Raw genomic sequence first — 13,939 nt, 5'->3', positions numbered from 1 at the left:
ATTTCCGCTGGGCTCCTCAGGACGCAGGATCTCCAGTGGAATAGAATTCAGGCTTTCGGAGGTATAATCTTGAATCCAATATCCGACATTTAAATGTTTGGCTCGTTCGTAGTGTCTACGTGCACAGAGTGCTTGAACTAGTAAACTTAATAACAAAAACGCTGCTGGTTAGTTGAGCCCTGCTGCATTTGCGCGTGCTGCCATCTGAGATGCCCCATGTCGCACAATGATGACGCAGTGGCGCAATGACAGTGACGATTCTCTGTGACCTATCAGCAGTCTGCAGTGGTTTCACTTGACCTTTTGGTATCGTGGAAGGAAATTAGAAAACTACTTTTATTTTTTAACTTTTCCTAACTTCTCAAATATGGACCGATATGGATCAAACTTGGACCACAGCATGTGTGGACTGCCCTAATACAACTATCATTGATTCATGTCTGTGGGTTCGATGGTTTCTGAGCGCCAAACATTTTGACATGTGAAAATGACTGGGAAGATAAACAAAAACAATTGGGTTACCGCCCGTCAGGCAGGACCCTAATGATAATGCAGTGGCGGCATATACACAATACAAGCATCATATACTGTATAACAATAAATATCAAACTGGAAAGAGAATAGACACAATGCATCACTATTTTTATTGAAGTTTTGGTGTGCTTAGGTTACGTTATGAGCTCAAAGATGCATCACATTTTTTAAAATCAGATTTCTAACCTTCTAGTACGTCATGGTTGTGAAAATCATTAGTGGCACTTTGAACGGTCAGCGGCCGACAGAGTGACAATCAGACAGACAGGGTGAAAATTCAAGTTGAGACGGGGATAAAACCGCGGTTCACCGCCTATCCTCGTTCTCCTCTTCCTCACACCCCCTTGCCTGCAGGAGGAGGAGTCCCCCGACAGTGGGGAGCTGCGACGGGCCGAGAGCTCCCCGATGATGCCCCTGAAGCGGGACCGCTCATTCTCGGAGCACGACCTCGCCGAGCTCTGCGCCGGCTGTGACGACGACGACACGCTGCCCTCGCTGTCCGAGTCGGGACGCCCGGGGGTCAGGGTGGGGGCCGGCATCCGGCTGAGGGGCGAGAGGCCCCGCTCCCACACTCTGTCCGGGACAGGCATTCCACCTATACACCGAGGTAAGTCTGCTTTTTCTCCCTTGACAGTCTAGTCCGATGAGTCTAGTCATTGTGGATACCCCGGTATGTGTTTGTCATTCTGCGTCACACTGTTTTTCTTTTGTTATTTTTATTCTGAGTTAAAACTATCCGGACCCGAACCCTGAAGCTTGCTTCACACCAAATCTGTAATCACATCCGGCATGCAGATCCTAACCCCCGGTGGCCGTCGAATGAACTGTGTCTGAGTTTCATATCACACAATATTTCAGGGAAAATGGGAGAGCTTGCTTTTTCCAGTACAACGGCAAGTAGTTTGGTCAGCTGGACTTTTACTTTTCAATGAATGAGAGTTTAAAAATCCTTTTATATAGTCTGGTGAAGAGAGTCTGACATAACATCTAATATACCCCCCAAAAAAAGGATTTATGGCCATAACCACCACGGCTCCTGCCCCTAGAGGGCGACAATCGGCAAGCAATACTGCAGCCTACAGGCTTACCATGCCATGGTGTTAAAAAAAGGGTTTGATAAGGTCTATATATAGATTTTTTTTTTTTTCAAAATCCTTTAAATAGCTGTATTGCACTCACAGCCTGTGCCGGTAAATGCACAGGGCACTACATGCATTTGCGTAACTACCTTACACAACATTACATATTGCAAAAGCATTCTCCCAATATGCTCCCTGTGTCTCTTGAGGATTACCTCCCCGGTGTTGGATTGCTGTTATCTTGTTGAATGTAGAGCGGCGAAAACCGTGTCATAGGACAGAGAGCACCGCTCATCAACAATATGGATGTCAATCCGTCACGGGTAAACTGCTTACAGCACATGTTTGCAAGAGGGGGTGTGGGTGTGTGTGTGTGTGTGTGTGTGTCTGCCACGTAATTCAATCGGGAGTGTTGTGATGGGTTCTGATCAACTTATAAATCTGTGGCGATAAAAGATGACTCAGTAAAGAGGGAAGGCAAGCTAATGGGTTTGCGTAATGGCCCCCATTCATACAGAGACTATAAAAAGCATTTCAACGTGGGTTTTCTTCTTATGTCATAATTTTATTAGGAAAGAGTAGGGCTGCCGGCTCAAACTCAACAAGTCAAATCATCAGTCAGTCGACTGATATTCTTCAAGCCCCCCCACCAAGTTGTAGATTATTCGCTTTGAACAACAAAATCCGATTCAACTGAAAAAATTCTGAGTTGGGGTCAGCCCTAGAAAAGACATACAGTGTATGTATATTGACCAAAAATATGGAATCATATTTTCACTTTTGAGGTTTGTTATTTTTCAACACAGGCTTCCAATTTTTTATAACTGTTCATAGCACAACCTGAACTCTTTACTGTTGAGAAACTTACCACTTTGCTTAAATGCAGTCCAATGGGGGAAATCTTTTAAGCCTTAAATCCTAAATCTCCTTTTCCCATCCTTTAAGTACATAGATACAGTAGATGGATGGATAGATAGATACATACACACATACATATATACGTACTTGCATACGTACATACATGCATGCATACATACTTGCATACGTACATACATGCATGCATACATACATACTTGCATACGTACATACATGCATGCATACTGTACATACTTGCATACATACATAGATGCATACATACAAACTTGCATACAAGCCTTAAGCCGTCTTCCAAAGACCTGACCCTACAGTCTACAGTTCAAAAATAATACTGCTAGTATCTTCATTGCATCAGCTTGTGACTCACCAGCTGCCTCATAGGCAAAGTGCCTTTTTGTGGTACAATAAACTTTCTTTGTGGTCAAATAACTTGTTGCTGGGTGTGTGTGTGTGTGTGTGTGTGTGTGTGTGTGTGTGTACACACACTACTCACAAAAAGTTAGGGATATTTGGCTTTTGGGTGAAATTTATGGAAGATGTAAAACGTTCACACTACAGTGATATTATATCATGAAAGTAGGGCATTTAAGTAGAAGCATGCAATGGTGATTTCCTCATCTCAAACAATGTATTGAAACAAAAGCCAAAAACAGTGGTGGGTTTACCACAACAAAAAATGTCAATGTCTCAATAACTTGTCATGTGCCCTTGAGCATCAATTACAGATTGACAACGATGTCTCATGCTGTTCACAAGTCGACTTATTGTCTGCTGAGGCCTGGCACCCCGCTCCTCTTGAAGGGCGGCCCTCAGGTCATTGAGGTTCTGGGGTACAGAGTTACGAGCCTCTACACGGCCACTCAGCTGATCCCATAGGTTTTCTATGGGATTCAGGTCTGGAGAAAGTGCAGGCCACTCCATTTGAGGTGCCCCAGTCTCCAACAGCCGCTCCCTAATGATGCGACCCGGATGAGCTGGAACATTGTCGTCCATGAAGATGAAATTAGGCCTGTGTTGTTCATGCAGGGGCACAATGACTGGATTAATGATGTTATTCAGGTAGTATGGGCTTGTCACTGTACCATTCACAAAGTGTAGGGCAGTTCTGTATTGACTAGACACACCGGTTTCGAATGGTCTGACGTGACACTTGGGTGCCTCTCACCTCCCTTAAATGTGCCTGGAGTTGAGTGGCATCATCATCCCATTCCGCAGGGTACTGTTCACAATGAAGCAGTCATCAGTGTGGGATGTGGCCAAAGGACATCCACTTCTATGCCTTTCTGTGACTCTTCCAGTCTCTGTATCTCTGTTGGAACCTGCTGATCACACTCTGTGACACTCTAAGCTCAGTGGCCACTTCCCTCGGAGAACATCCTGTTTGAAGCCTCACAATGGCGAAGTACTGTTGATCAATTGTTAGGTGTCACCTTGGTCTCATGATGTCAAAATGTGAACAGCATGATGAAGAGGACTGTTTAAATACCAATTCTAATTGAACCAGGAAATGTATTGGTCGATTCATGAATCAAACACCTGTTGTGAATTTTGCCGTTCAGCTCCTTGTTAGAGAACAGCAAGTTGTGCAAAAAGTACTGAAACATTGAACAGTTGGACATGTGCATTCAAAAATTTAGAGAAGGTCAAATTAAGTTCACATGTAAAGGTTATAGTTCATTTTAGGTTCATCCTGAAATCTCACCCGAAAACCGAAAAAAAAAAATAATAATTATATATAAATATATATATATATATATATATATATATATATATATATATATGCACTCACCGGCCACTTTATTAGGTACACCTGTTCAATTGCTTGTAAACACAAATAGCTAATCAGCCAATCACATGGCAGCAGCTCATTGCATTAAGGCATGTAGACAGGGGGAGGATGACTTGCTGAAGTTCAAACCGAGCATCAGAATGGGGAAGAAAGGGGATTTAAGTGACTCTGAGTGTGACATGGTTGTTAGTGCCAGACGGGCTGGTCTGAGTATTTCAGAAACTGCTGACCTAATGGCATTTTCACGCACAACCATCTCTAAGGTTTACAGAGAATGGTCCGAAAAAGAGAAAGTATAAAGTGAGCGGCAGTTGTGTGGATGAAAATGCCTTGTTGATGTCAGAGGTCAGAGGAGGATGGGCCGACTGGTTTGAGACGATAGAAAGGCAACAGTAACTCAAATAACCACTCGTTACAACCAAGGAATGCAGAATACCATCTCTGAACGCACAACACGTCCAACCCTGAAGCAGATGGGCTTCAGCAGCAGAAGACCACACCAGGTGCCACTCCTGTCAGCTAAGAACAGGAAACTGAGGCTACAATTGGCGCAGGCTCATCAAAAATGGACAGTAGAAGTTTGGAAAAAACGTTGCCTGGTCTGATGAGTCTCGATTTCAGCTGGGACATTCAGATGGTAGGTCAGAATTTGACGTTTACAACATGAAGCAGGGATCCATCCTGCCTTGGAGCATGGTTGAAACGCCACAGCATACCTGAGTATTGTTGCTGACCATGTCCATCCCTTTATGAGCACAGTGTACCCATCTTCTGATGGCTACTTCCAGCAGGATAATGCACCATGTCACAAAGCTCAAATCATCTCAAACTTGTTTCTTGAACATGACAATGAGTTCACTCTACTCCAATGGCCTCCACAGTCTCCACATCTCAATCCAATAGAGCACCTTTGGGATGTGGTCGAACGGGAAATTCGCATCATGGATGTGCAGCCCACAAATCTGCAGCAACTGCCTGATGCTATCATGTCAATATGGACCACAATGCGTGTGTGTGTGTATAGATGTGCATGTCCTATGATTATCTCGACTACCGTTCATCCAATCTACTTCACACTTGGTGGGTTGATCACTGGGGACCCAAGGGCGTGCAGTGCCGAATTTGGTGCAATTTGGACACGCACACGTGTTATATGAATAAAGTTTGAATGAACAAGCAAACAGCGAGCCACTCTATGCAGCTGGGACGCTTTGTGACATCATCCAATTCCACGAAGGGGGCTATTTGTGACACCATCCAATATGTGAAGCACGGGATGCGCGGCTGGAAAGGCCACATTGCGTACATTGCCAACATGAGGGCAAAGGAAGCGCTGGAGATGTGAGCCGAGCGCCTGGTGCTCGTCGCCTGCTCGGCGAGCGGAGCGCCTGGCAGTCCGCGTAAACGCGACTAGAGCATTTACTGAAGAAACCTGGACTCAACTGGTCGTCCTGAAGTTCTAATATGCTTATATTTTCACATTTGCTGCTTATTATTTATTGCAAAGTGGTCTATACATTTTTCTAAACTGTGCCATTAAAATGTTTGAGAAAGTCTTGCATTTTGAACGGGCATGTACTAGTTTGTGTAATGAAAATAAACTTGTGTTCCATAAAGTCATGCGGCAGAGAGGATACGTCATCAAGTGGCGACTTTTCCTCTTAAAAGGACAGTGCAGGCTTTTCTCACTAGCCATTTAATTCTAAATGTATAATGTACCTAAATATAATAATTTCACATTTATTTTGGTAACTATTGTTTGGCAACATTTCCAACCAAAATAGACGAATAAATAAAAAACTACCAAAACAGGAAAACATTTTAAGCGCTCTTGGGGGCCCTCTGGTGGCGACGGGGGCCCTAAACAATGTAAAAAATGAAGCTAACGTTAGAGCTCAGGCCGCGGGTCCCCCCAGGGCGACAAGTAGTGACGTCGGGGTACCCAAAAAAAACTACAACAACAGCGTGATTTACATTTTAAACCGTCCAGGGCTCGAGCCTAACTCATGACCCGGGACGCATTTTGGTTAAAAAATAAAAATAAAAATAAAAATATAAATTTTGTTGTTTTTTGAATGTTTTTTTTTTTAAATTTTTTTTATTAAAATAATTGTACCATCAACTGGCAAATGACAAGTGCGCATCTATCACTGTGACTGCAGTGGCTGTTTGCAGTGGCTGTTTGTGGAGAGAGTGCGCAAGATCCGCTGGTGATGAAAGGTTTGACTCTCGTTTGAGTCAAAAGAGTCGTTCGCCAGACTCGCATCACTAAGTTCCGTGTGGCTGCAGGTGGCATGCCTGTCTCAACACAGCCTGTTAACATTGAGACAACTGCCTTACATGGCATACAATATAGAAATCCTGAATCTTGATATGATCTCCAAACAAACTTAATCATAAAGTAGTGTAATTATAATTGCAAGCAAAATGAATGAATTTGAATGTCAGTGATTTTTATTGTCATCTGATTGGTCTAGCCTTAATCTATATTGCTAAAAGAAGGCATACTTTCACAATGTGAAGAAACAACATTTTCAATTTGGGACAATCCATGTTAACTTTGGGATGGTTGAAGTTGTTTTTCTGGACGGTGTTTGAAAATGATCCATCTGGAGCTATTCTGAGCCAGTCTATTCCCGTCCATTTCAATTGTCTAACTAGCCGATACGTTTTGGTGATTTTTTTTCTCGCTTGAATAAAGTGAATCTGAACTGAATGGAAAACGATTTAAGACAGAAACTTCACAATTCACAATTAAACTCTATGCGAGCTGGTGCGCAAGTACGGTTTCATATGTGAGATCAATCAATCAATTTTTATTTGTATGGCACGTTTCATGGACAGAGCAACTCAATGGGCTTTACTTCAATACAACATTTAAACAGTTCTGAAAATGGAAGCATGCACACGCGCACACGTTAAAGGAGTGGGAGGCGGAGTTTGGGAACGCTGAACAATAAAAAAATATATAAACTTGGCTATTACAATGACCTACTGATAAACAATGAATAATAAGTGTTAACCTAGGAGTTAACAAAAAACAATAAACTAAACCGAAAAAATCGACAAGAAACAATTAAAAAATGGAAAAATTCAACAAACCTAGGAATTAACTACAAGACAGGAAACATCCCAATATACAATAGCCTAAACAATAAAATAGACCTAAACCCGAAAGAAAAACCTAAAAATTAACAATGGAAAAATGGGTCTTATGATATAAGCCTAATGATAAACAATAAATAGAACATAGTTACTTAGAAAACAAAACAATAACGAGCGATTTGTCAATATACAATGAATCTTAAATTGTGAATGTTGTCATCTAAAAAGTGTATATGTTAAGTGTAAATCATCAGGTGATTTTTGGGGGGGTATTCACAGTACATCCAATTCAAAACAAATCCCATCAAATGCAGTACATTTAGTAAATATATACGACATGTATACGACATAACTTATAATGATGATTTATACCCATGCCAATAACCTATCCTGTGCCTAGATCCGCATTTTGTATATTCTGTGTATTTTTATATACTTGACTATTTCTGTTTGTTATTTGTTTGGCTATTTGTGTATATTTTTAAGCGGGTACACTATCATTTATTTGCATGGCACCCTAATGAGCCAGGCCTAAACCGCAAACGCACTTCTTTCCGGGAATGCTAAAAGACGACAGCTGTTCCGAATGATATGTACCGACTGGTGTCTACCGGCCCCTGTAAAGAACAAGTACACATTTCAGCTTGTTTGCTTTCCATTAGCGCGGAGTCGATACCTGACTGAGGAAATCTCAGCTCGCTGCCTGTGGACTTCTCTTTTCCTTTCACAGTTGCATAATTTACAACACTCGCACGCCCATACTAGCGGGTGGCCTGGTTAATTTCTTATGACCCCCCGACTGCGCGGCCCTTTAGAAGCGGGAGCCGGTGGAGGAGCCGATAACAGCCATTTGATAACAGACTTTGTAGCGGCTTTAGAGAAGCCCGTCCCCGGGGGTCCGCCAGTGTGAGTTCCTAGAAGGGTATGAGAGAATGAGAGGTGGCCACACAATACTCATGCTGGTGCCAACTCTCGGACTCGGCTCTGTCATCGTACTGTCGTCTAATCCCGCTCGCGTTGTCAGCCCTATTAAGCCGGCTTTACACTGAATCTGAAAATGGATCCGATCCTGTCAGAGAAAATGGGAGAGCTCGGCCCTCTCCTCCACAACAGTACAATAAATGAGAGTTGAAATCGACCTTATATAAGTGTTTGCAAAGTGCGCACAAATAAAAGAAAATTCACATAATTAAATAATAATAATATAAAAAGAGATTTATTGATACAGAATATGGTGACACCCAACGTTAATAACCATTAATAACCATTTTATATGTAGCTCATTTACTGTTCGTTTTAAGCCCCAGTTCCAATAATTCTAGCTTGTCGCACTCGGCAGCAGTGGCCTCTTTTCGCCCCCCCCCCTCGGTCCATCTCTCAATCTCCATCTCTCTTAACAGGGCTTCCGATGAATTGTTGTCGTTTGTCGGATGCAGTGTAAAGCTGGCTTTACACTCTGTGGGGACTCAAATTCTTCCTCCTCCTCTTTTCCCTTTCTTCTCTGTCCATCTCTTCATCTCCACCCCCCTCCGTCCTCCTTCCCGGTGCGGGGCCGGGCGCTCCCCTCCGCTTCGCCAGCCCGCTTGTCCCTCAGCTCAGCCAACGAGATTGGCGAGGGCTCAGAGCCACCGCCCAGACCCGTCAGCAGGAGTCAGTGGATGGTGAGAGTGACAGTACTTTACCGTGTATCGTAGTCCAACGCTACTGTACACACTATCAAAACACTTGATTCAATTAATGAATTAATCCTCCTCCTGCCCCTTGTCTCTGTGTCCTTATTTTACCCCTGTAAGCCATATGCCGGCTGATGATCCTCCAGGGTTATTTTCCCTTGGGTCTTAATGGAGATTTACCATGATGAAAGTGACACAGGGTCGCAGCATAATAACACAAACCGACTCTTTGTTTATATGAAGGGGAAATTTGGAGAGTTTAGCTCCTTGTCTACTCCTTTTTTAGGAGGAGTTCAGCCACCCAGTGGAGAGTCTGGCCTTAACCGTGGAGGAGGTGATCAACGTGCGGCGTGTGTTGGTGAAAGCGGAGATGGAGAAGTTCCTCCAGAGTAAAGAGCTCTACAATAACCTGAAGAGGGGCAAGGTAATGGGACCTGTTTTTTACGCTTATAACCTTTATTAGCATAGGACCTTTTTCTACTCAACAAGCAACTCAAAAGTGTTTTACGGTAATACAAGGACATCAAATAGTAAAAAAACAATAACAAAAGTAAACAAATAAATGTCATAATAAGTCAATATTATACCAGTTTTCAGATTTGCGTCATCAGTTCAGACCTTTTGGCATTCCGTTTTTATGTACCACATGTCTGGAACAAACTCCCAGAAACCTGCAGGTCTGCTGCAACTCTCACCTCTTTTAAATCAAGGCTGAAAACTTTGATGTTTGCCGCTGCCTTTTACCAAACTATAATATATACATTTCTTGCACTGCACTTTTATTTGATTTTATGCATTCTATTTCTTAACTCTACAATGTGTTTCTTTTGCACTACGCATTTTATGTATTCTTGTGTTTTTTTACTTTATGCATTTTATGTCCTTTAATAATGTTATTGGCACTTTGTCTTAATGCTTTTTATGTTTAATGTAAAGCACTTTGAATTGCCTTGTTGGTGAAATGTGCTATACAAATGAACTTGCCTTGCCTTGCCTTTCAAGGGCTTTTCAAATCTCCTGTTGGGGATCGGATGCCCGACCTTTTTAAGAGTATAAGATAACAACAAAATTGGATCATAAAGGCATTTCAAAGGACTAAAAATCAAGTTAAAAAAACAAAAGAATAGAAAAAAATTGCTGTGACATTTCCGCCTGCCACATGCCGGCTGAGTGGCTTTTTCAGGACCCTCTGACACAGAGACACAGGCGAGGCCCAGTTCAACGTACAGTTTATTGAAGAGAGTGGGCAAGATGGAACAAGCCCGGAGCAGATGGAAACATTTTATGACAAGGGCTCCTGTCCCCTGTGTGTGTGGGGATGGGTGATTTAACCTGTGTTCATTGATTGCTCCTATGAGCAACAGGTGCACAGCCACCCCTGATTCCTGGCCCAATTAACTAGACCCAAGACAGGTGTGGCTGCTGAAATCACACCACCCCCACAGCACAATTGCATTAAAAGATCAATTTGCAATTTTGTGTGTGTGTGTGTGTGTGTGTGTGTGTGTGTGTGTGTGTGTGTGTGTGTGTGTGTGTGTGTGTGTGTGTGTGTGTGTGTGTGTGTGTGTGTGTGTGTGTGTGTGTGTGTGTGTGTGTGTGTGTGTGTGTGTGTGCATGCCTCCATGCCTCCCAGGTGTGCTGTGGCTGCAGAGTGAAGTTCCCCCTGTTCTCCTGGCCTTCCACCTGCCTACTGTGTAAAAGGTGTCACAAAATTCAGAATTCTGGAAATGTATTTTCTTTTTGTGACATGCTCAATTTTGAAATGCCCAGGTATTGATGGGTTCATTGGTATTGATTGATTGATTCATTCATTAATCCCTCCTCCCCACCCCACCCCTTTACAGGTCTGTTTGCAGCTCCTGCAGCGCCAAGGTAACTTGCGTCCCTTGATCCTAAAAAGTAGCCAATGATGTTTTTCAACGCTTCTCAGTTATTTTGCTCCCTGTCTTAAAAAAAAAGCCAAAAAGCAACTACTGTACCTTAAGGTGTGTGTGTGTGTGTGTGTGTGTGTGTGTGTGTGTGTGTGTGTGTGTGTGTGTGTGTGTGTACGTGTGCGCGTGAATATTTAATAACATATTTATTGTTTGGTGGTTAATACTTTCAATTTTTTTGTGTGTTTTGTTGTTTTGATTTTGTTTTTGTTTTTGATTTTGCGCTGCCAATCCCCCCCCAACCCTCTCTCCTCCCCTCCCCTCCCAGGGCCATGTGGATGTGTGGTTGGTTCTGTTGCTCTGTAGGTTTGAGATTTTCGGGGCGGGGGTAGGGAGGGGCTCTGTGTTTTTGGAATTGGGTCGAGGGGGGTGGTGTCTTGTACTTGTGTGTGTGTGTGTGTGTGTGTGTGTGCATGCTTTTCAATTTTTAATGAATGTTGTCGTTTGTTGTTGTCGATTTCTGATGTGTGTGTGTATGTGTGTGTGTGTGTCCAAGTGCGTCTGTTTCGTGATGTGTCAGCAGCGCCTGCATTTTTTTTTCCTTTGCCTGTTCATGGATCTATTTGCTGTGTGACGTGAGGCTCGCACTGTCCCACTTATCTGCAATTTAGTCCTACGACTTTCCTTCCTTCCTTCCTCCCTTCTTTACTCCATCCCTCTGTGACATTTCTGTCTCCTGTTACTCACTCTGTCTTCCCTTTCCTCCTCCCCTCCTTTGTGACCCAGATGAAGATACCTTCGAAGAAGTTGGCGCACATCCCCGTATACACCGTGGGCTTCCACAGCAGTCCCAAGGGCCACAGCCACAAGAGCCAAGTGTACAAGTGAGTCTGTTCTTTTCTTTTCTTTTCTTTTTTAGTGCCCGATGGAGCAGGCAAGCGAGTCTGCGTTTGTTTAGATGCAAAAAGAGAGTCAAAGAGAGTCCGAGGGAAATGGTGATGCGTTGGCTCTGGACCTCAACGGTCCCCTCAAAAGCAAAAAAGTGAAAAGCAATCCCTGGCGGCCGGCACTTTGTTTTCATCCGAGGACGCCCGCAGGTCCACGCCACAGTTTAAATCTGGTTAAGTCTCCCTCTCTCTCTCTCTCTTCCTCCCTTCATCCCTCCCTCCTGCCACGGGTCGGCCGAACTGCTCGTACCCCTTAGCCCGGTCTCAGTCAGTCTCGGCTTACTTCGACCAATGGCGGATCACGGACACTCAATCCAATCACCATTGCCCCTTACCCCCACCCCCACCACCACTGCCCACCCCCTCCCGTCCACTTAGACCCCTCCGCTCCTCGTTACGTAACGACAGCAGGGCCTCTTCCCAGGCCTCTAAGCAGCCATTATGCAATAATTATCGTCCGGCAGCTTCAATATCTTCCCTCCTTGTGGCATGTGTGTGTGTGTGTGTGTGTGTGTGTGTGTGTGCGTGCGTGCTTGCATGTGTGTATAACACCTGTCAACGCTACGCCACCATGCCAAAGCTACAGTGTTTTATAACATCGGCAAAACGTTGGTGTCATTTTATTTATTTATTTATTTATTTATTTAATCTGTAAAGCCGACCTTAATCTTTGCGTTAGTCACTGCGGTGTTACTCTAACCTCACCACACAGCGTGTACTCGCTTTTGGGATTCTTAAAAAATGGAAATTAAACCAGGTCCGTGGCATGTGGTGTTTTCGCAAAAGGAGCTTGAATGATCGCGAATATGACCTTTGACCAACCATGAATTATAGAATTATTATATTATTATTATTATTATTTATTCATTAGTATGAATAAAGTATTAACAGTCCAAAAATATGGAGAATAAATATAATAATGAAATAACATAAAAAGTGAAGTGAAAATAAAATAAAAATATTTATCGCATTTTGTATATTTTTATATATTGGACTATTTCTGTTTTGTATTTTATTTTCAGCTATTTGTATATATTTAACCATTTATTTTAAACTTCACTTTTTATTCTGTTTTATAGTATTATTTTTATTCTTAAGCTTTTTTTTTTATTTTAATGGTCATGAGTGCACCAAACCTCACCATGACAAATTCTTTGATGTACCTGGCTGAATAAACTGATTCTGATGTCGTAGGAGAGTATGTGTATTTTTCTGCCCGTTGATCCAGTCTTCTCTCTGCACACGTCTCACAACCCCCGCCCCTGCAGAAGTGGAGATGCTTCATCTAAGGGGGCTGTAATATACTTTTGAAATGTGCGCTGCCAAGTGGGTTTTGATGCCTCACCCTAGAAATCTTACGGAAGCGAATTGGCTCCCCAGGCGAATGTAAAAACTCTACATTTTTCTGACCAATAGCATCTCCCTCTCTCTGTCTCTCCAATCCCTCGCCGCCGGGAAAGGTCCCTGCGCAGTCTGACCCGTCGCTCCGTGGAGGAAGAGTTCCCCCACCTGTACGCGCACGGCTGCACACTGCGCGACGTCTGTGCCGAGTGCACCAAGTTCGTGGCCGACGTCGTCTCCTCCAGCCGCCGCAGCCTGGACATCCTCAACAACACGCCCAAGCGGGAGAGCAAGGCCGCAGGCCCCGTCCCCACCGTCGTCACCAGGGGTCCGCTACATTCGCCCTCTCGTTCCCCTGACCCCCTCCCCTCCAACGCCTAGCAACCGCCGCATCGCTGCCGCGTCAGCAGCTAGCTCATCTTAGTCCAGCTTGGCAGCGGGGGGCGGGGGGGCATGAACTCTATGGTACATTTCATTGCACTTTGGATTGAACAGACTAATCCTCCACCCTCTTAAGTGTGCCTCTCCACAATGCTGCAATCACACACACACACACACACACACACACACACACAAACATACATCCAACCCATTCCCAGATTGTGTAAACCTTCGTTACCCCCTCATCTCATCTAACGGGAGCACCTCACCAAGGTCATCCACCCCACTAGCACCGTCACCACCCTCCCAACCCTGGTTCCTCGTCAATGTTTAAGGGGGAAAG

The 13,939-nt window shown here is 43.8% G+C and overlaps 1 protein-coding gene across 1 annotated transcript in view; it reads left to right on the top strand.

Annotated features, from left to right (window-relative positions):
• The window catches only part of spire2 (spire-type actin nucleation factor 2), a gene marked incomplete at both ends in the record, with an annotated part of 30,349 nt that extends 16,753 nt beyond the window's left edge, over window positions 1–13,596 (top strand). Inside the window, 7 exons of the mRNA XM_080002353.1 lie at window positions 889–1,141; window positions 8,962–9,044; window positions 9,343–9,480; window positions 10,690–10,757; window positions 10,901–10,928; window positions 11,714–11,811; window positions 13,335–13,596. Of these exons, the coding sequence (XP_079858479.1) occupies window positions 889–1,141; window positions 8,962–9,044; window positions 9,343–9,480; window positions 10,690–10,757; window positions 10,901–10,928; window positions 11,714–11,811; window positions 13,335–13,596 (930 nt within the window). The remainder of the gene's footprint in view (window positions 1–888; window positions 1,142–8,961; window positions 9,045–9,342; window positions 9,481–10,689; window positions 10,758–10,900; window positions 10,929–11,713; window positions 11,812–13,334) is intronic.
• Between the last annotated feature and the right edge of the window lie 343 nt (window positions 13,597–13,939).

This window comes from Zeus faber (genome assembly GCF_960531495.2).
Source record: "Zeus faber genome assembly, chromosome: 6".
Lineage (NCBI taxonomy): Eukaryota > Metazoa > Chordata > Actinopteri > Zeiformes > Zeidae > Zeus > Zeus faber.
The sequence above is the reverse complement of the archived record's forward strand: the minus strand, read 5'-3'. Positions and strand labels throughout refer to the sequence as shown.